The 23,229-nt window shown below is 38.2% G+C and overlaps 1 protein-coding gene and 1 pseudogene across 3 annotated transcripts; one reads left to right on the top strand and one right to left on the bottom strand.

Moving 5' to 3' along the window:
- Positions 1-2,067: 2,067 nt before the first annotated feature.
- CLEC7A (C-type lectin domain containing 7A) lies at positions 2,068-15,012 on the top strand. 3 transcript variants are annotated; one of them, XM_064377646.1, is made up of 6 exons: positions 2,081-2,302; positions 4,510-4,608; positions 5,922-6,059; positions 7,143-7,294; positions 9,269-9,387; positions 13,539-15,012. In XM_064377646.1, exons 1-6 carry the CDS (start codon positions 2,203-2,205, stop codon positions 13,669-13,671), a joined length of 741 nt encoding a protein of 246 aa, XP_064233716.1. In that variant the 5' UTR covers positions 2,081-2,202; the 3' UTR covers positions 13,672-15,012. The 3 variants fall into 3 exon arrangements, 2 of the variants coding, with proteins under 2 accessions (XP_064233716.1, XP_064233717.1); XM_064377647.1 differs by lacking the exon at positions 5,922-6,059 and having other exon boundaries at positions 2,134-2,302; XR_010343059.1 differs by lacking the exons at positions 7,143-7,294; positions 9,269-9,387; positions 13,539-15,012 and having other exon boundaries at positions 2,068-2,302; positions 4,510-5,598; positions 5,922-6,007.
- A 4,291-nt stretch (positions 15,013-19,303) lies between these two features.
- On the bottom strand, positions 19,304-22,429 carry LOC105734265 (heterogeneous nuclear ribonucleoprotein A/B-like; annotated as a pseudogene).
- Between the last annotated feature and the right edge of the window lie 800 nt (positions 22,430-23,229).

Below are 23,229 nucleotides of genomic sequence, written 5' to 3'. Positions count from 1 at the left end.
TATAGAACTGAAAGACTGATGAATGCTGAGATTAAGATCCACATTACCACTTTGCAACATGTCTACAAAAACTTACTAAAACTTTTGTGGCAGCTTAAGTAAGGTGTGGAAGCTCATTTATGTACTCTCCTTGAGCTCTCTTCCATTTAGATAGGTAGTTAGATGGTGAGAACTGCAGAACCCTCATCATAGAACAACTCCGCCCAAATCTCTGCACTAGAGACTCAGCAAGCTCTAGCGTGCCTTCTAGTAGCTTAAGGCAAGGTCCATAGGATGACGCAGCCCTACTTAAAACGCCAGCCTGAGGAAGCCCAATGCTGCTAGGAGAGTTTACTTTTTGTTCCAGTCAAAACTTGGTAACAGATAGGCTCCCGAATTCCTGTTAGAGCAGTTACTTTAGAAATCTTACAGTTAAATTCTTTCTCTGCCCTTTGAGAAGCAAATCTGCCAGGCGCGGTGGCTCATGCCTGTAATCCGAGCACTTTGGAGGCCAAGGCGGGTGGATCACCTGAGGTCGGGAGTTCAAGACCAGCCTGACCAACACGGTGAAACCTCGTCTTTTTTATATTAAAAAAAAAAAAAAAAAAAAAAAAAAAAAGAGAAGCAAATCTACCACACAGAACTGTTTCTTCAAGGACCTGGGAGCTGTTTCTTTGAAATGCAAACATTCAGGGAGGTAAATCTTGCTCTTTCTTTCAGATGGAGGATAAAGACCAACTTACCTGGATGCTTCACTTCAACTTGCACCATGCCCATCTGTCATATAGATAGGCGAAGTTCATCTCTCCTCTGGATAAGGGCCAATTAACAAATCCAGAAGGTCTAGTCACATTAACCTCCTTAACACCACTCAATATATTTGCCTTAGCACACTCCATACTTTAAAATGTTATCAGCTTTACTTTTGGGGAAGTTGAGTTCAGTTCATGCTGCACTCTTTCCTGTTGCAATAGCATTGCTGAATAAAACCTGTCCTCACCACATTAACTAGTATTCAGGTTTGTTGATCTTTGACAACACTGAGATGTCTCCTGCACTCTACTGGCTTCAGGGTCTGGTAAATGAATTGGGCACTTCAGTTTCCAGCAATGTTAGGTGTTTTCTATATTTCCTTGACTTGATCATTACTATGGAAATGGGAAGAGGGAAAAAAAATCAAACATTTAGCATACTAGCATAACATTTCAGTCCCAACACCTTCCATAAGCTGTTCCTTGCAATATGAGTGTGTGGGATGATGAAAGAGGCATGTAGCGTAACAAAAAGACCGTGAGTTTTGCAGCAAGCGTCAGCTTTAGTTTGATTCCTTGCTCTAAATTTTTAAAATTAGCTTCTTAAACCTGAGAAGGAGACTAAATTTTCTCTGTCTCATTTTTGCATCTGAAAACAGAAATAAGAATCCCTACTATATAGACTTGGAAAAGTGAGATTGAACAAGAAAACAGAAATAATAATCCCTACTATGTGGACTTGGAAAAGTGAGATTGAACAAAGCATGTGCAACATGTGGTACCTAGCTCATAGTAATTGTTCAATAAATAAATGTTTTCTATTATTAATATCTGATAATTCCCAGAGGTTTGTTTTCTCTGTCTGTTGTTAGAACAATGCACCCTCTCATGCCAGCCCTCATTTACCTATCTAGGTATTTCCTCTATTAGGCAATGAGTTTCTTCATAGGTATCATTTTTCTTTGTATTCTAAGCTCCTGTCCATTGAAAAGGTGGGCATTCAGTATCTGTTTACATAATTTTAAAAATACATGAATAAATACATGAACAAAGTTACAACAAAGTTGTGGTAAATGCAGAGTACTAAAACTGTAGTAGTTTGCATGGGTTAAATTAATTACTGATGTCAGATTCAGTTGTGAGAGTAATGAGGGCAGCATAACACATTAATTTATGCATTTTTCTTACATTTGTTTTGGAACAAAGACTTATCTGCTATGCTGCCTTTTAGTTTTCCTGAGTCAGTAGTCTCAGAAACAGGACCTAAAGGTACAAATGGAAAATTACCACAGCATAGTTTCACTTCCTGCTTTTGAATTTCTGGTTGAACAACTTAAGCTTAATTTATTAAACTCCAGTAAGTGCCTATCCCACAAGGTTTGACTCAGAGATTCGTCCACAGGCAATCGTCTCAGGAGCAGAAAGAAAAGAGCTCCCAAATGCTGTGGCTATTCAGGGGCTCTCAAGAACAATGGAATATCCTGATTTAGAAAATTTGGATGAAGACGGATATACTCAATTACGCTTCAACTCTCGAAACAATACCAGGATATCCGTTGTTTCAGAGAAAGGTATATACATATATATGTGTATAAATATATATATATATGTATTTTCTTTTTTCTAATGTATGGCTTTAGCTCTCCCATTCGAAAAGGTATAAAAGGAGAAAATTTGAGAGGCTCATGATCGGTACAACTTTATGGGTATATTTTTAAAGGGCTTCAAATGTCACTGAAGACAATTTGAATGCACCCTAAACCTTTTTTCATGAAAATTATTCTGTGACCAATTATTAATATTTAAATTAATTATGTCTGATGGCAGAAAATACAGTTTCTCTTTTCTATAGATATAGACACTTCATCAGTGAGAAATTGGTAATAAGTGGGATAATACACAAAGATGAGGGGTTTCTATGTGAGTGACTTGTTGCTTGTTTGATACAAAGGACAGATTATAGGATGGAGGCCAGGAAACTTAAAGAAGTAAATATAAATAACGTTTTTTTTTGTGGTAAGAGATTAATTTGGATGATTTTTAAACAAAAAAAGAGTTATTGATATACCAGTGAAGGAAAATACATTAATATATGGTAGATAAAAACGTCCCATCTCCAGAAGTATTTTCTCAAAATACAAAAACAAACAAACAAAAAACAAAACAAAACCTCCCATCAGCAGGACATGAATCTTAAACAAAATGTAAATGAAATGAAATAGAAGGAAGGGCATTGGAGGATCTCTGTATTCACAGAATGAGTGATTTAGTCTACTCTTATGATTCTCCTAGTGACAATTCTATGAAATGTCCTTACAGCTTAGTCTCAGTGGAAAGTAGAAATACATTCTGGTGGTGGCAATGTTAAAACAAACTTAATTCCCTATTATCTTTAAGACAGAGCTCATTTGTCAGTTTTGACACCAGAGTTTGCTTTCTTCTGCTTTCTTGTTATTCACATTGCGCAATTATTTTCCTCTCAGCACTGATGTAATTATTTTCTTGGGAAATCTATTGAGGAAGGATAGAAAAATCATGTGAGACAAGGGGTAGGGAGACATGTGAGTATCGATGCAAATGTGTAGGCTGACAGTATTCTGTAACAACACACCTATAATGTCCTAGCAGTCTCTAAACAAGGTGCTTTTATATGTGTTAACTTTTTTAATTCCCATAATAATCCTTTGAGATATTACTCCAATTTCATAAAGAGGAATAAAAAACAACAAAGGGAATAATTTGCCCTGGGTCACACAACAAACATACAAAAAGGGAAAATCACCCTCAGTAATCAGTGCTATCTCCCCAGCATCAAGCTATTTCCTCTAAGAAGCAGCAGGATTTCAGGGATCTAACGTCAAGACCTGTAGGTATCAATGTGGAGCTGAAATTAGGAGCATACAGATATCGTGGCAATGTGCTGAAATTACAATTCTAGCAGTTGAAGAAGAGGTATTCTTACAGGTGGAGAAAATCACAGCTAATCCTAGATGACTAGGTAATCTAGGCAGTGATTATTAATTCACTTTCAAATTTGCTAGGTTTTTTTTTTTTTTTTTTTTTGTGGTTGTTTTTTTTTGCTTTGTTTTTTGTTTTTTCAGCGTATCCCTCTGTTGTCCAGGCCGCTCTGGAATTCCTGGGTTCAAGTGATCCTTCTGCCATAGCCTCCAGAGTAGCTGGGACTACAGGAGCTCACCACCATGCCCAGCTAATTAATTTTTTTTTTTTTTTTTTTGGTAGGGACCGGGTCTCCCTGTGTTGCCCAGGCTGGTCTTGAGCTTCTGGCCTCAAGCAATCCTCCTACCTCAGTATTCCTTCTGGTATTGCAGGTGTGTGTGAGCCACTGTGCCTGGCCAGATTTTTGATGAACTGTAGAATTAGCCGGGCGCGGTGGCTCACGCCTGTAATCCCAGCACTTTGGGAGGCCGAGGCGGGTGGATCATGAGGTCAAGAGATTGAGACCATCCTGGTCAACATTGTGAAACCCTGTCCCTACTAAAAATACAAAAAATTAGCTGGGCACGGTGGCGCGTGCCTGTAGTCCCAGCTACTCAGGAGGCTGAGGCAGGAGAATTGCCTGAACCCAGGAGACGGAAGTTGCGGTGAGCTGAGATCGCGCCATTGCACTCCAGCCTGGGTAACAAGAGCGAAACTGCGTTTCAATTAAAAAAAAAAAAAAAAAAAAAAAAAAAAAAAAAAAAAGAACTGTAGAATTAAAGTGCCCCACCATTCATTATTCTCCTTCTTTATTCCACTTCTGCCCTCTCTGGCTCCTCAGGATCTTGTGCTGCATCTCTTCCTTGGCGTCTCATTGCTGTGATTTTGGGAATCCTCTGCTTGGTAATACTGGTGACAGCTGTGGTCCTGGGTACCACGGGTGAGTATTTGGTGGGGGAGGTTAACAAGGACAACAACAACAACAGACAATTCAGTAAGCAATTATTATGTGCCAGGCACTCTTTTAAGGGCTTGACATGCATAATCTACTTTAATTTATACATAATCTGGTTTTATCTGTATTGAGTTGGTGCTATAAATGTCCATTCCCTGAGATGTGAGAAACTGAGAGGTTATTTTACCTTTCCAGGGTTATAAGCTAGTTAGGTGGGACCATGATTAGAAATTTAGGAGATCTGTCTAAAAAACTCATAGCTGTGGAATTAAAAAGATAAATTAATGGAAGGAAATACATGGAGCTGAAGAAGGAAGTACAATATGATGCTGTCTTCCTAATGAAATAAATTCACTAAAGGGACGTTAAGCTATTTCTAGGAGGGTCATTATTTAAGGAAATTATTTCTGATCTTTAATATAAGCACCTTTGAATATACCAGAAATGCCTGAGGCACTTGGTCGTAAGTCGATATTTTGTAATGGATGACTATCTATCTTTTTTCTTTTTTTCTTTTTTTTGGGGTGGAGTCTCACTCTTGTTGCCCAGGCTGGAGTACAGTAACCCCATCTCGGCTCACTGCAGCCTCTGCCTCCTGGGTTCAAGCGATTCTCCTGTCTCAGTATCCCAAGTAGCTGGGACTACAGGCGCCCACCACCTTAAATGGCTAATTTTGTATTTTTGGTAGAGACAAGGTTTTGGTCAGGTATTGGTCAGGCTGGTCTCAAACTTCTGACCTCAGGTGATCCATCCACCTTGGCTTCCCAAAGTGCTGGGATTACAGGCCATGAGCCATCACACGGCTAGGATGAATATCTTTTTTCAGATTTTATATCACATGCAATCTGTTGTCAAGTGCCTTCAGAGAATCTTCATGACATTCCTTAATTAGTCAAATGTTTATTGAGTGCATTCTATGTTATAGGTACTGGGCAGTTTCTCAAGGATCTCTCATTTTTAAATAATAGAAGAAAGGTGAAAGACGTTGCTATTTCCAATCTGTCATGGCTCCAACTGACTGTATGACATTTGCCTCTTGCTGCCTTCCTCATTCTATTTCTTCTTCTCTACCTTCCTTTTTCTTTTTCTCACTATCCTTCCTTTATGAAAGTTACTTATTTTTTTGTCTATTCTATCAATCAATCGTCTTTACCTCTCCACAGCAATATATCATCTATTTATCATTAATCAATAATGTATCCTTTTATTCCAATATCATATGGATTTTGGGATTTTAATTTTCAAACATAGCAGAATGACTTTTTTTCTGTCACTATTATTGTTGTTGGTATATGAAGCTATTTGGAGATCCAATTCAGGAAGCAACCCATTGAAGAATGGCAACTTTCCATCAAGAAATAAAGAGAACCACAGTCAACCCACACAATCATCTTTGGAAGAGAGTGTGACTCCTACCAAAGCTATCAAAACCACAGGCAAGGGCATAGTTAAAGGATTGAATCTTGATTCAAGGGGTTAATTCGTGGTGCTGAGGCTTGGGGCAGGGGTGTAAAGAAAATATGCTTAGATCCAATTATTGTACATTAAAGGCAAGCACACATATCAGTATTATCTTAGTGTAATGTATCCCTGTCATATATACAATAAGGTGAAATTGTAAGTACCCTGTGCACTTGGCTGAACTTTAATAATTTTTATGATTTATCACTGGCTATGTGCTTAGATCTACAGGAGATCATATAATTTGATACAAAGAAAAGTGTTCTCTCTCCTTACATAATTGACATTCTTAAAGCGATACAGTTAGAATAGAAAATATGACATTAGAAAGGAAGAATGACAGGGAGAAAAGAAATAAGGGAAAATGTTACCAAGAATAAAGAAGCTAAATTAAAAATACACAAAAGAGGTAGACCTAATACACATGTTCCTGAAAACTCATTGAATTTGTTTAATCATACAATTCCATTTACTTAATTACAATTCTATATACACTTGACTTTTACTTCTAATTGTGTCATAATTGACTGTGACTTAATATTTTCATTTTAATTTTTCATGTCTGGACACATACCTCCTCAACATTTTTATTAAGTAGTTAATAATATATAACAGAGATACTGTGTAATATGAATAATTGACCTATACTTTTCTTATTTAGAAAGTCACATTGATCTTGGATCATAAAATAAATTAAGTAGCAAGATGAAATTGCTGTGTACCTCAGTAATTGATTGTAAGTGGACTTATTTTAAGTAGTTATTAAGGAGAAAGGTAGTTTTGAGTTGAATCTGAAGAAATCAAACTCAAAAAAAAAAGGATAGTTGGCTGCCTAAAATACTATTCATAGTTAATTCATTTTTAAATTTTAAATGAATAGGAAGATTTGAATGTATTCTCATCGGTAAAATCATATCCCTATAGTTTGAACTGAAAATGAAATATAATAATGGCAGCTCATTGGTTATTTCGTAAGTGTCCTTAAGATGAATGGTGTTCACACTAAAAGAGTGAATTGGTATGCTATGAACCTCAAGGTACTAATCTTTTATTTCCAGGAGATCTTTCCAGCCCTTGTCCTCCTAACTGGATTATATATGAGAAGAGCTGTTATCTATTCAGCACGTCACTAAATTCTTGGGATGGAAGTAAAAGGCAATGCTCTCAACTGGACTCTAACCTCCTGAAGATAGACAGTTCAAAAGAATTGGTAAGTATAGACTTCTGTTATAATTTTCTGCGGTCTGTATCCAAAAGGAAAATAGAGGGAGATTCCAGGTAATCACAATTTTCCCTAAAATGAAGTCTTCTTCTACTTCTTCTTCTTCTTCTTCTTCTTCTTTTTTTTGAGGCAGATTTTCGCTCTATTGCCCAAGCTGGAGTGGTGCAGTGGTGCAGTTTACGACTTACTGAAGCCTTGATCTCCTCAGCCTCAAGTCATCCTTCCACCTCAGCCTCCTGAGTAGCTAGGACTACAGGGTGCACCACCATACACACCTAGTTTTTTTTTTTTTTTTTTTTTTTTTTTTTGTATTGTTTTGTAGAGACGGGGTTTCTCCATACTCTTTGGGCTGGTCTCACACTCCTGGGCACAAGTGATCTGCTCACCTCGATCTCCCAAAGTGTTGGGATTACAGGTTACACTCGGCCAAAAGTCATTTTTACTATCACTATAATTATAATCATAGCATGCCTTAAGCACATAAAGTGCATAGTATAGGCTTTTATTTTTAACTAATTAAAAAAAACTGTGTTTCACTTTAAAACAAATCCTTTGAAACACACTCCATGTATGCATGACTACAATAATCAGGCCACTACCCATTTTTGTGAGTTTGTATTTCAATTTTTAAATTTGGTGGAGTAGAGTAGAACATTGTCCTCCTCATCATCATAATTATCAAGAAAAATGGCAACAATAATAATATATGTTTATAAATTATTTGCTTCTTGCAAGATACTCGGAAGGCAAAGAGGGTTAAAAAATAGCCCTGCTATCACAGGACACATATAATTTTTTAAGTAAAAAAAAAGCAACTTAGGAGTTATTAAAAGTTAAATATCTGGCATTGGCAATAGCTATTATAGAAGTTGAAAGAGATCCCTGTGTTCATAAGTTTTCATAAAAAGTGGCACTTATAAACCATCATGAATGAAGGGTAGAGCTTAGATGAGGTATGAGAAGGGGTTAATAGGAAATATTCTACATTATAAATCTAAACCAGTTGATAGCTTTTATATCTACTTTGACTATTCTCATTTTTTTTGTTTCTGTAATGTATTACCCAGTAGTAATAATTTATGTTAAAGTTAAACAGTGAAGAAAGAGTATTGGATTACAAGTCTATCTGACTTTTAGGCCAGCCTATAATTGAAAGGAAATTGTTCTGTATTTGTCAACAATTCAGATATCTTCATTGAACCTCACATTACTTTTTTTTTTTTTTTTTTTTTTTGAGACGGAGTTTCGCTCTTGTTACTCAGGCTGGAGTGCAATGGCGCGATCTCAGCTCACCGCAACCTCCGCCTCCTGGGTTCAAGCAATTCTTCTGCCTCAGCCTCCTGAGTAGCTGGGACTACAGGCACGTGTCACCATGCCCAGCTAATTTTTGTATTTTTAGTAGAGACGGGGTTTCACCTTGTTGACCAGGATGGTCTCGATCTCTTGACCTCGTGATCCACCCGCCTCAGCCTCCCAAAGAGCTGGGATTACAGGCGTGAGCCACTGCGCCCGACCTAGAACCTCACATTACTTATTCATAAAATATGCAGTTGGACTAAATTATTTTTAAGTTGTTACCTAACTCTGAGAAGTATTTCTTAACAAGAGTAGCATCCATTTATTTCTTCAATTGGAGGAGAAGATGGTGGCCAATCATCCATGAAAACTGCCTAGGGGGCCTGTTATCTGGTATTTTGTCAATAATTGAATGGAGGCAGTACAATCTTGACATTATAAATCTATTCTCTTGGAAAATTAAATGATAATTACTTTAAATAAATAAAATAGGCATTTTGAGACATTCAATGACATTCAAAAATTGGCATTTCTCTCGAGGTTGATGTCAGGTTAGGCACACATCCTTCACCAAAGTGATTCAATCAGTTGTCTTTTTCTCCGTGTTCATGCTAATAGTGTCTTTCTCTCTCTCTTTGTTATATATTTGTATTTGTTTCGTTACAGAGATTTATATTAAAGCAAGTGTCTTCCCAACCTGATAATTCATTTTGGATAGGCCTTTCTCGGACCCAGACTGACGGACCGTGGCTCTGGGAGGATGGATCAACATTCTCTTCTAACTTGTAAGTGTTTAGAGAGACAATGCTTCATCCTCTTTCTCAGAGGGAGGTTTTCACCTCATCTATGAAAACCTCTGTTAGGCAGCTAAGAACCTGATTTGCTAACCATATTTGAGAAAGAGAGAGAGAAAGACATAAAAGAAGAGAAAGAGTGAGCTAGGACAAAAGGAGAAGAATGAGGAGGATTTGAGAGTGAAAAGGAGCTGAGAGGCCATCTAGCACCATCAACACAGATGTTCTTTTGGTTTTCTTACCAGGGAGGCATCCGACATGTTTGAAGTTGTCCAGGCAAGGAGCAGTCACTGTCAGTCAGTGTAACCCTCCGGTTAAGAGTGTTGGTTTTGAAGCCAGGCCTCAATTTGGGTTACTTATTAGCCCACTCACTGATTGTGTGACACTGGGTATAAGTCATTTTTCCTCTCTGAGTCCTGTTTTTTATATTAATAAATGAGAATAGAAAGAGTGCTCTGGGCCAGAAGCGGTGGCTCATGCCTGTAATCCCAGCACTTTGGGAGGCCTAGGTGATCGGATCACTTGAGGTCAGGAGTTTGAGATCAGCCTGACCAACCTGGCAAAATCCCATCTCCACTAAAAATACAAAAATTAGCCAGGTGTGGTGGCACTTGCCTGAAATCCCAGCTACTCAAGAGGCTGAGGCAGGAGAATTGATTGGACCTGAGAGACAGAGGTTACAGTGAGCTGAAATTGTGCCATTGCACTCCAGCCTGGATGACAGAATGAGACTCTAGTGAGACTCCAACTCAAAACAAACAAAAGACAAAAACAAAAGAAAGAAAGGAAGAGTGCTCTTTCTTAGAATTGTGAGTTGGGTATAAAAGTAAAATTATGGGGCCAGGTGTGGTGGCTCATACCTGTAATCTTAGCACTTTGGGAGGCAGACGCAGGCAGATCATCTGGGGTTGGGAGTTCAACACCAGCCTGACCAACATGGAGAAACCCCATTTTTACTAAAAATACAAAATTACCCAGGCGTGGTGGCACATGCCTGTAATCCCAGTTACTTGGGAGGGGAGGCAGGAGAATCACTTGAACCCGGGAGGCAGAGGTTGTGGTGAGCTGAGATTGTGGCATTGCACACCAGCCTGGTCAACAAGAATGAAACTCCATCTCAAAAAACAAAAGAAAGAAAGAAAGAGAAAGAAAGAAAAAGAAAGGAAGAAAGTAAAGTTATTTTGCACAGTGTCTTGTACATAGTTAATGTGTGATACTTATTATTAAGTTAAAAAGTAACCACATTTTCACATTTTGCATTTTAGAAAGATGTTTTAAATGTATTTCACATTTGCATGATTATACATTATTCCTTATTATGTGTTGAAGTCTTTGTCACTGCCATTGTCATTCATTTGCTTTTTCTTATTCAGTTTTTTTTGTAACACTTTTTCTTATTCAGTTTTCTTTTTCTGTTCATTTGGAATGTGCTCTTTCACATCTTTTACATTTCTTTTACTAATAGTAGTTGTTCTTGGAATTATATATGTAATGTTCACTCATCAAAGACTAATATTGACTGGCATTTTTATGTTCTTCCTGATCAATATAAAAATCAATAGAGCATTCTTTTACTTTGTTGACTCCCTCCTCAGTTTATATGCTATTATAGTAATGTGCTTATTTTTATTTTATTGCCCAGGCTGGAGTGCAGTGGCACAATCTCAGCTCACTGCAACCTCTGCCTCCCGGGTTCAAGTGATCCTCCCGCCTCAACCTCCTGAGTAGCTGGGACTACAGCTGTGCACCACCAGCTGGGTGTGGTGGTGGGCACCGGTAATCCCAGCTACTCAGAGGCTGAGGCATGAGAATTGCTTGAACCCAAGAGACGGAGGTTGCAGTGAGCTGAGATCACGCCACTGCACTCCGGCCTGGGCAATAGAGATAGATTCAGTCTCAAAAAAAAAAGAAAGAAAAAGCCCTTGTTTGGGCTGGGTGCAGTAGCCCATGCCTGTAATCCCAGCACTTTGGGAGGTCGAGGCAGTTGTATCACTTGAGGTCAGAAGTCTGAGATCCAGCCTGGCCAACATGGTGAAACCCCATCTCTTAAAAAAAAAAAATATATGAAAGTTAGTCAGGCATGGTGGCACACAGCAGATTTATGCAGTTAGTATTCAATTCAAGTTGCCCGCACATTTATGATTTAATTATTTATTTATTTATTCCTTTCCTATTGTACATTTCAGGTATTTTATCTTAAGCCTGATATTTTCAATAAGTATAGGATTAGAGGTTTGTTGTTTTTCCTCTCAGCCACTCAGATACATTATTCCACTTTTTTTCTATTTTTTATTGTTCTTTCTTCTTCTTTTTCTTCTTTTTTTTTTTTTTTTGGTGCTGTGACCCACATCCGATATTGTTCTTTTTGTGAGTTCATCTGTTTGAAGGTAATATATGGCTTAAATCTGATGTCTTTACTCAGCAATGAAAAATTCTCAGCCATACTTGCTTCAGATTTTGCTTTTTCCCCATCTTTTTTCCCTTCTCCTGGAATCCCAGTTACATTCATTATAGATCCATTTACAGCATCCTATACGTTTCTTTTGCTTTTTCCTGTGTTTTCGTTCTTTTTTATCTTTTTGCTCTAATCTATGTAATTACCTTTCACATATCTTCCAGTTCATCTATTTTCCTCATCTGTGTCTAATCTGCTGTTAAAGGTCTCTATTAAGTTTTTTATTTCATTTGGTGACATTTTCAGTTCTATAATTTTAGTATGGTTTTTTTTTCTCAAATCTATTCTTTCAACACTTATACTTCTCATTTATCTTCCAACATTCTCAGTACTGTCTTTTAACTCTTAGAATACACTAACCGTAGTTGTTTTAGCATGTGTCTGAATGTCCTATGTGTATATGTGTCTTTTTTTTTTTTTTTTTACTATTTTTCATTTGTGTTGATTAGTTTTCTTTTATGTCATATGGCTTTTTATAGGGTGTTTAACATTGTATCTTAAAATCTTTGCAGAATTAATTAGAAGTGTTTTTTCATTTGCCTCTGTTCTCACCACAGAGTCTGTTCACCCAATGGTGTGAATGGTACAAACTGCTGAGTATAATCACTTAACTGTTTTACTTCTACGAGGCCAAGAACAGTGAACTTATTAACAAACAATCAGCCAAATGTATTTTCTACATTTTTATAGAACTTGTTTGTCTTAAGTTTTCTTTTGCTATTTTAAACATATGGCTAGAGGACTCTTTCTATAATCACAAGCGTGGGCCCAAGTTAACATTTTGATATGTTACTACTCTATGGTTTTCTTGGTGGCATTTATTTAATCTAGCTATGTCTATACCCCCAAAACACTTAGACGTCAAGGAAATTTTTTTTTAAATAATGCTGATCAGAGTTCTCCCTGAGGTATAAACTAAGTAGTTAATCCTAGTCTTAGTCATCTCTAAAGCAAAGTTTTCTCAATCCTCCAACCTCAGGGTCAAGAAGAAGAGATAGATACCCAAGACGAAGAGCGCCAAGTCATAGCTTTTGCACTGAGGTGCAGTGGTCCTCTTTGAGCTTGAGTAATTAACATTGCTCCTTCAGGATTTTGAAGATCAAATTGAATAGGACAATGCTTCCATTTACCAGTGTTGATTACCATAACTGTCAGGCATTGTATTGTGATATAATTCTGCTTTTAGGATAAATTAAAATATACAGAGTTGTTTGCCCTTCCTTTAAGTGACCTGATTTAAAGGCATCTATGATTCTTTTTTTAGTTCTTGATTCCTTTCAGCATTAATACTTCTGTTTGGTCTACTCACTAAGTATATTCAATAATAATTTCACTGAACTGTTGCTTGATTTGATAAAGAAACATCTAAGTAATAGGTTGAAAGATATATAAAGAACTTTTTATAGAATATTAAATGATTTTTCTTCTTTGCCAGGATTTTTTTTAAGGTTATGCAACTAGTCTTATTTCTTGAAAAAAAAATTGTGTCGTTTTTCTGCCTTAATAATGGAGACTATTCATTTAACCACTTGAGATTAAAAACAATTTAGATTTAAACCTCTTTTTCCAATAATAGAAACACTTCAGAACTCTTTTCACCAATATCCTTACTAATTTATTTGAGTGCCACGTAGACAGTATTCCTTAACATTTGTTCTAATTACATCATTGTATTCTATTTTAACAGATTTCAGATCAGAACCACAGCTACCCAAGAACACTCATCTCCCAATTGTGTATGGATTCACATTTCAATCATTTATGATCAATTTTGTAGTGTGCCCTCATATAGTATTTGTGAGAAGAAGTTTTCAATGTAAGGGATAGGGTAGAGGAGGAGGAAAGAAATACGTGAGCTAGTAAGGAGGACAGAGAACAGAACAGAAAAGAGTAACAGCTGAGGTCAAAATAAATGCAGAAAATGTTTAGAGAGCTTGGCAAACTGTAATCTTACCCAAGAAATTGAAGAGGGAGGCTGTGATTTCTGTATTTGTTGACCTACAGGTAGGCCAGTATTATTGTTCTAGTTAGTAGATCTCTAGACATGGAGTCAGGGCAGTCAAGCTTGAATTTTTTTCTTTTTTTGACAGAATCTCGCTTTGTGCAATGGTGTGATCTTGGCTCACTGCAGCCATCTTCTTACCTCAGCTCCTCCCAGGTAGCTGGGACTACAGGTGCATGTCACCATGCCCGGCTAACTTTTGGTACTTTTTGTAGAGACTGGGTTTTGCCACGTTGCCAGACTAGTCTCCAACCTCTGGGCTCAAGTGATTGCCTGCCTTGGCCTTCCAAAGTGCCGGGATTACAGACGCAAGCCACCATGCCTGGCCCCAAGCTGGACGTTTCATTTTGCCATTGACTTAGTATTTAGCTGGGATAAGCCATAAGATAATCTTAATTCCTGGCTCTATTGGAGTTGTTTTTATACTCAAATATGCCATTGAAGTGCATGATGTGTTGCCACAATTTGTCCCTTAACTTCTAGCAGTATATCAGACATGGACTGAGGGTGAAATATATTTCTGAAAAGCTAAATGAAGAAATGGCAAAAAATCTTGACCACGATCAGAGCAATTTTATTATTTTCATCAATATGATCATAATTATGATTATCATCATCAAAAAGCAGCAACTCCTACTTTTTCTTTATCAAATAACCCAGAGAGTATGCCTGCCATATCTCTGACTAATGGAATCTTGTATAATATGTGATTGTATGGAAACTGCTCTCAAAGGAAAGTTTTCTGCTTTTTAAATACTATCAATCAAAAAATACACAAAATCTGTTGATGAATATAAAAAAGTAACCAATCTAATTGAAACAAGTATTAACATTTTGGAATATGAAACATGTTTTATTGGTTTCGTGATGTACTGTTTTATAATTTTTACCTTTTGTTCAGTAATTACTGTAAAAAGGTATTATTGGAATGAAACTATATTTTCTCATGTGCTGATTTGTCTCTTTTCTTTTTTTTCATACTTTCCCACTGGTGCTATTTTTATTTCCAGTGGATATTTCTATATTTCTGGGGAGGCATTTGCAGCCCTCTAATGTTGATTAATATGTGAAAAGAAATTGTACAAATTTCACTATTCACTTTAAAATGGCTGATTTTATGTTATATGGATTTCATCTCAATAAAAAAAGAAAACTTATCAAAAAACCCCTGGCCTCTAAATTATGTGCCCGTGTATCACAATCACTATCACTATTTGCCTTCTCCCCAAAAAATGAATTTGGTGTGGGTGGAGGGAATATTTATAGTAGATATTTTGATATTAAAGCATTAATTACAGATCTTAAAAAATTTTTAAATCTAAGAGAAGATGAAGATTTTTGTGAGGTTTACTATTGTTTAATATGCAAATTTGTATTGTCATTATTTAAAAATATATAGAAAGGGATGAGACAGATAGATACAGCAAACCAGCATGGCACATGTATACCTATGTAACAAACCTGCACGTTCTGCATGTATATCTCAGAACTTAAAATAAAAAAAATAGTTGTACTATATAATAAACGTAAGAAAAAAGAAAGGGAAGAAATAGTTCAGGTTGAGAACATAAGGAGTATAGTTAACCATTTTTTTTTTTTGAGACAGTTTTGCTCTTGTTACCCAGGCTGGAGTGCAGTGATGCGATCTCGGCTCACCGCAACCTCCGCCTCCTGAGTTCAGGCAATTCTCCTGCCTCAGCCTCCCAAGTAGCTGGGATTACAGGCATGCGCCACCATGCCCAGCTAGTTTTTTGTATTTTTAGTAGAGACGGGGTTTCGCCATATTGACCAGGATGGTCTCGATCTCTTGACCTCATGATCCACCCGCCTCGGCCTCCCAAAGTGCTGGGATTACAGGTGTGAGCCACCGCGCCCGGCTAGTTAACCATTTTAAGTAGTTAAGACATAGGACGGAGTTTGGAAGAGATGCCTTGTATTTTAATTTTGGTTTTGGTTTGATTCATTCCTCCTGGGTCCCCAGGATATAGTGTATGAATCTAAGAAATTATGATAATCAAGGTAAATAACTGGATGCTGAAGATCCAGCTGTAATAATCTAGAGCAGACAGTCCACGCAACCTAACCCATGACTTGAGTTTGACAAAAGTGATGGTGTAAAGTAAGATCGCTCTAGGTTGTGCAAGACATACAGTACCTGGACTGTTGAGACACGTTTATATTACAACTTATATGGAAATACATGTGAATAAACAGGAAACAGTCACACTTTTCCAAGAGACAGGAAAGGTGAAATAGCTGCTAGCTGAACCTCAGTCTAAAAGGTAAATTCGAGATGAGTAATGATCCTAACAGAGGACATCTAAAGGGCCACCATGTTCACGCATCTGGATTATAGCAATAATTTTTGAAGTAGTCTCTTAGCCTTCACCCTTGTCCTCTACAGTGTTTTCAAACAAATCGGAGTGAGTCCATTAAATTTAAATAAAATCATGTCAGTTCTCTACTTAAAATTCTCATCAACTGCTCATGTATCTCAGAGTAAAAACAAAACAACACAAAAATAAAATACCTTTGTAAATCTATATGATGCTACATATTCTGGCCCTCTTTGAGCTAATCTCCTACTTCCTTCATCTTTACTCATTGCGCTCAGGATGCTGGGTTCTCTGTTGTTTCTCAGCCAGGTCATGCATGCTTCCACCTCAAGGTATTGGTGATTCTTATCTCCTTTACCTGAATGATTTGTACCTGACAAATTTGCAGGGTCTACTCTCTCACCTCTTTTCCATCTCTGCACAAACATCACCTTCTTAATGATGCTTCCTCAGATAATGCTATTTAAAGTTACCAACCCTTTTTCCTACATTCTTAATCTCCCTCACCTCTGTTTAGTTACCATAACATTTATGATAGTTGAATATACTCTGCTATTTACTTATTAAGTTGGTGCAAGTCATTGCAGTTTTTGCCATTACTTTCAATGTCAAAAACCACAATAACTTTTGCACCAGCCTGATACTATCTTTCTTATATATCATCTGCCTTTCTCCATAGAATATAGTCTGTAAAAGAACAGACAGCTTTGGTGTACATGGGTGTACCCAACAGTCTGTGAATAGTACTTGCCATATAGCCAATAGTCAAAAATATTCTTGTTATTGTTGAAAAAATAAACTTTTAAGGAAAAGTAGTATAAATGTTAATGTATGTTGTTTATCAAAAATTATTAAGAATATACTTGAATAACTGAAGTTTGTGAAATAGTTCTAATTGCTATTTTATGAGACTCATAATTACAGGTGCCCTTTTTCTGATCCCAGCTGTTATAATTTTTAACACTCTATCTCTGTTTTATTCACATATGGGCTTTACACACCTTCATCTTCACAATTTTGACTACCTTCTCTTTCATATGGCTCTCTGATATCCAACCCAATGCAAACAAATAATTTTTGATTTACTACTCTTACAAGGAACTATGCAAGAGGAAGATATTTTTATTTTTAGTTATGTATTTTTTTTATTTCAATAGCTTTTGGAGTACAAGAGGTTTTTGCTTACATGGATGAATTATGTAGCAATGGATTCTGATTGTAATGCACCTGTCACCCACCTGAGTAGTGTAAATTGTACCCAATACATAGGTTTTAATTCCTCCCCCTCCCTTTTCACCTCCCACTTCTGAGTCTCTTAAGTCCATTATATCATTCTGTATGCATTTGCCTACTTACTGCTTAGCTTCCACTTATAAGTCAGAACAAAAAGTTTTTGGTTTTTCATCCCTCCCTGAGTTACTTAGAATAATTGCCTCCAGCTCTAACCAAGATGCTGTGAAAAACATTATTTCGTTACTCTTTATGGCTGAGTGGTATTCCATGGTGTATGTATGCCACATTTTCTTTTCTACTCATTGGTTAATGGGCACATAGGTTGGTCCCATATCTTTGCTGCTGTGAATTGTGCTGCTATAATCATATATGTGCATGTGTCTTTTTCATATATAATGACTTATTATCCTTTGGGTAGATACCCAGTAGTGGGACTGCAAGATAGAATAGTTGACCTACTTTTAGTTCTTTAAGGAATCTTCATACTGTTTTCCATAGATGTTGTCCTAATTTACATTCCCACCAGCATTGTGTAAGCATTTCCTTTTCACCACATCTATGCCAACATCTATTGTTTTTTGACTTTTTAATAATGGCCATTATTGTAGGAGTAAGCTGGTATCTCACTGTGGTTTTCATTAGTGATGTTGAGCATTGTTTCATATGTTTGCTGGATGTTCGTATACCTTCTTTTGAGAAATGTCTATGTATGTCCTTTGCTCACTTTTTGATGGGGTTATTATTATTATTATTATTTTCTTGCTGATTTGTTTGAGGTCCTTGTAGATTCTGGATATGAGTCCTATGTTGGATGCATAGTTGGCAAATATTTTGTCTCATTCTGTGAGTTGTCTGTTTACTCTGCTGATTATTTCTTTTGCTGTGCAGAAGCTTTTTAGTTTCATGAGGTCTCATTTATTTATTTTTGTTTTTGTTGCATTTGCTTTTGGAGTATTAGTCATAAATTCTTTGCATAGGCTAATGTCCAGAAGAGTTTTTCCTAATGTAATCTTCTGTGATTTTTATACTTTCAGGTGTTAGATTTAAGTCTTTGATCCATCTTGAGTTGATTTTTGTATAAGGTGAGAGACAGAGATACAGTTTCATTCTTCTACATGTGGCTTGCCAGTTTTTCCAGCACCTTTTATTAAATAAGGTGTTACTGCCCCAGTTTCTGTTTATGTATGCTTCATCAAAGATCAGTTGGCTGTTAAGTATTTGGCTTTATTTCTTTTTTATTGGGGGGTTAAATTTTTATTTCAAAAGCTTGGATACCTTCAATATCCAGGTTGTGGCAAAATCAGGACACATGCAAAATACCTTTCATTAGATTCCCAAAAGGTACCAAAAAGTACAGTAAAATTAACACTTCCATTATAGGAAATATATGACACAAATAATATGAAATTAAAAGGTGAAAAAATGTGACACTGGTTTTCTAAGAAACAATTTACTCTTTACAACCAGGGTCCACAGGTCCAGGCTGCAGAGCCCGGCAGCAGGTAGCAGAGACTGCCATCTGGTTCTGGGGGACCTGGTAATAAGGCAAGAGAATCGCTTGAACCCGGGAGGTGGAGGTTACAGTGAGCCGAGATGGTGCCATTGCACTCCAGCCTGGGCAACAAGAGCAAAACTCGGTTAAAAAAAAAAAAAAATCAGCCCACAATGCGGCTCTGGTCTCTCAAACACCACACGCTGCCTGAACAACTAGAGCTCTGGAAATGGTAAACAGGACAGTGATTTCCATGGGGGAAATTTTAAATAAGATGCACATGGGACAGGCCATAGAGAGTTTGCCAAGTTAGATGTGGTACGTAATTGTGTTTCCTCCATATCCAAACAAAGCGTGCGTGCGGTCAGTTGGTCTCTCCTGCCGCCGCCTCAGTGTGGCTCGTGCTGAAGGCCACCGTGTCTCTGGCTCTTGCAGTAGTTTGTACCACCCTGACCTCCACCTCCACCCCCACCTCTGCTGCCTCGGTTCCCTTGTGGAGGTTTACAGGGCCCCCAGAGCCATACTGCTGCTGCTAATAAACTGCTTTGGGCTGGGCCACCTTGACCTCACGCTTGTTTCCACTGATAGTATGGAACTTTTCCTCCAGAACCTTCTTCACGGGTTCTTTTTTGAAAGGTGATAAACACAAAACCTCGTCTTTTGTTCAATTTTGGATCCACTGAAATTGCAATGGCCTCAATCTCCCCAAACTCGCCAAAGTACTCCCTGATCTTTTCCTCAGTGGCTTCAGGATTCAGACCCCCGATGAAGGTTTTCTTCACCGGGTCCTTCTTCATAGCCATGGCCTTTTTGGGATCAGTGACACGGTCATCCAGCCTGTGCTCCTGTCTGGGACCTTCACACTGGCTGCATTGCCGAACAGGATAAACCCAAACCCTATTGACCGTCCAGTGTTGGGATCCATTTTTATTGTACAGTCAATGACCTCTCCAAATTTAGTAAAATAGTCTTTTAAATCTTTTTTGCTGGTATCGCAGCTCAAGCCCCCAAGGAGCTTTTTTCCCACGTCCTCCTGGTTCTTGCTTGCTCCAGTTGACCTGGTCGCCTTCGGCGATTTTTGATTTTGATTCCCGCTAGGGGGCGCCGCGGTCGCGCCGGCGACCCGCCTTCCGGACGGCCTCGTGTTGGTTCTCGGTGGCGCCCGTCGTCTCCGTGGACAGGCTAGGCTGAGGTGCGGGGCTCCTCGCCCACTTGTCCCCACCCGCCGGGGAGAGCGCCCGGGACTCGGCCGCGCTCAAGCTTGCGCTGCTGAGGTCTCGCCTCCATCAGCTGACGGAGCCGCTTCAACTGCGTCCCCTCTTCAGCCGCCGCCGCACGGAACCCACTGACCCATAACCCAGCTCCTGCCCGCGTGGTGCCGCCGCCTCTGTTTTTTTTTTTTTTAAATATATATCTTATTGCGTTTTAAGTTTTGGGGTACATGTGAAGAACATGCAAGATCGTTGCATAGGTACACACATGGCAGTGTGATTTGCTGCCTTCCTCCCCATCACCTATATCTGGCATTTCTCCCCATGCTCTCTCTCCCCAACTCCCCACCCCTCACTGTCCCTCCCCTAGTTCCCCCCACAGACCCCAGTGTGTGATGCTCCCATCCCTGTGTCCATGTGTTCTTATTATTCAACACCCACCTATGAGTGAGAACGTGCGGTGTTTGATTTTCCGTTCTTGTGTCAGTTTGCTGAGAATGATGGTTTCCAGGTTCATCCATGTCCCTACAAAGGACACGAATTCATCGTTTTTTATGGCTGCATAATATTCCATGGTGTATATGTGCCACATTTTTCCTGTCCAGTCTATCATCGATGGGCATTTGGGTTGGTTCCAAGTCTTTGCTATTGTAAACTGTGCTGCAATGAACATTCGTGTGCATGTGTCCTTATAATAGAACGATTTATAGTCCTTTGGATATATACCCAGTAATGGGATTGCTGGGTCAACTGGAATTTCTATTTCTAGGTCCTTGAGGAATCGCCACACTGTCTTCCACAATGGTTGAACTAATTTACACTCCCACCAACAGTGTAAAAGTGTTCCTATTTCTCCACATCCTCTCCAGCATCTGTTGTCTCCAGATTTTTTAATGATCGCCATTCTGACTGGCGTGAGATGGTATCTCAGTGTAGTTTTGATTTGCATTTCCCTAATGACCTGTTTTTGTTTTTGTTTTGAGATGTGGTCTTGCTCTTTTGCCCAGGCTGCAGTGCAGAGGCACAATCTCGACTCATTGCAGCCTCTGCCTCCCAGGTTCAAGCGATTTTCCTGCCTCACCCTCCTGAGTAGTTGGGATTACAGGTGCATGCCACCATATCCAGCTAAGTTTTGTATTTTTAGTAGAGATGAGGTCTCGCCACGTTGGCCAGGGTGGTCTCAAACTCCTGGCCTCAAGTGGTCCACCCTTCTCGGTCTCCCAAAGTGATGGGATTACAGGCGTGAGCCACTGGCCCTGACATTTGGCTTTACTTCTGAGTTCTCTTTTTCTGTTCCATTGGTTCATGTGTCTACTTTTATAGCAGTACCATGCTGTTTTGGTAACTATAGCCTTACAGTGAAATTTGAAGTGTAATTGTGTGATACTTCCAGATTTGTTCTTTGTGCTTAGGATTGCTTTGGCTATCCAGGCTTTTTTATGGTTCCATATGAATTTTAGGATTTTTTTTTCTAGTTCTGTGAAAAAATGATGATGGTATTTTGATGGAAATTGCATTGAATCTGCAGATCACTTTGGGCAGTATGGTCATTTTCACAATATTATTTATTCCAATCCATGAGCATTGGATGTGTTTCAATTTGTTTGTGTCCTCTATGATTTCTTGCAGCAGTGTTTTGTAGTTTTCCTTGAAGAGCTCTTACACCTCCTTGGTTAAGTATATTCCTAGGTATTTTATTTTATTTTTTGCAGCTGCTGTAAAAGTGTCGAGTTATTGATTTGACTCTCAGCTTGGTTGTTTTTGGCGTATAGCAGTGCTACTGAATTGTGTACATTGATTTTGCAACCTGAGACTTTACTGAATTTGTTTATCAAATCTAGGAGTCTTTTGGAGGAGTCTTCAGAGTTTGCTAGGTATACAATCCTGTCATTGGCAAACAGCAATAATGTGATGTCCTGTTTACCAATCTGAAGGCCTTTTATTTCTTTCTGTTGCCTGATTGCTCTGGCTAGGACTTGTAGTACCATAATGAACAGAAGTAATGAAAGTGGGTATCCTTGTCTTGTTGTAGTTCTCAGGAGGAATGCTTTCAAATTTTCCCCTTCAGTATGATGTTGCCTGTGGCTTTGTCCTACATGGCTTTTATTATTTTGAGTTAAGTCTTTTCTATGCTTAGTTTGTTGAGGGTTTTTATCATAAAGGAATGCAGGATTTTATTGAATGCTTTTTCTGCAACTATTGAGATGTTCATATGGTTTTGTTTTTAATCCTAATTATGTGATGTATCACATTTATTGACTTGTTTATGTTAAACCATCCCTGAGATGAAACTCACCTGATCATGGTGTATTCTCTTTTTATGTATTTCTTTTTCTCTTTTTCTTTTCTTTTCTTTCTTTTTTTTTTTGAGACAGAATTTCTCTGTTGCCCAGGCTGGAGTGCAGTGGCACGATCTCGGCTCATCACAACCTCTGCCTCCTCAATTCGTGAGTCTCCTGCCTCAGCCTCCCTAGTAGCTGTGACTGCAGGCACACACCTGCACACCTGGCTAATTATTGTATTTTTAGGAGAGACAAGGTTTCATCATGTTGGACAGGCTGGTCTTGAACTCCTGACCTCAGGTGATCTACCCACTTTGGCCTGCCAAAGTGCTGGGATTACAGGTGTGAGCCACCATGCCCGGCATTGTGTTATGTTTTTGAGTAGCCTGTTGGATTCAGTTCACTAGTATTTTGTTAAATATTTTTGCACCTATGTTCATCAGGGATATTGGTCTGTGGTTTTCTTTCTTACTTCTTTTATTTTTTATTGTATTCTTTTCTGGTTTGGTTATCAGGGTAATACTGGTTTCATAGAATCATTTAGGGAGGATTCCCTCTTTCTCAGTTTCTGAATAGTTTCAGTAGGATTAGCACCAATTCTTTGAATGTCTGGTAGAATTCAGCTGTAAATCCATCTGGTCCTAGGCTTTTTTTTTTGGTTGGCTTTTTAAAAAAATTACAGATTCAGTTTTATTGCTTGTTATTTGTCTGTTTAGGGTTTCTATTTCTTCTTGATTTAATCTAGGAGGGTTGCATTTTCTAGGAATTTATCCATTTCCTCTAGGTTTTCTAGTTTGTATACATAAAGATGTTCAAAGTAGT

This window comes from Aotus nancymaae, unplaced genomic scaffold (genome assembly GCF_030222135.1).
Source record: "Aotus nancymaae isolate 86718 unplaced genomic scaffold, 86718_ANA_hifiasm-v0.15.2.pri h1tg000016l, whole genome shotgun sequence".
NCBI classification, from domain to species: domain Eukaryota; kingdom Metazoa; phylum Chordata; class Mammalia; order Primates; family Aotidae; genus Aotus; species Aotus nancymaae.
This window is presented reverse-complemented; position numbering and strand designations above follow the sequence as displayed.

Coding starts and splice junctions, on each gene's coding strand:
- CLEC7A (XM_064377646.1), top strand. CDS start 2,203: ATGGAATATCCTGATTTAGAAAATTTGGATGAAGACGGATATACTCAA. Junction 2,303..4,509: donor ATCCGTTGTTTCAGAGAAAG/GTATATACATAT, acceptor CTGGCTCCTCAG/GATCTTGTGCTGCATCTCTT. Junction 7,295..9,268: donor TAGACAGTTCAAAAGAATTG/GTAAGTATAGAC, acceptor GTTTCGTTACAG/AGATTTATATTAAAGCAAGT.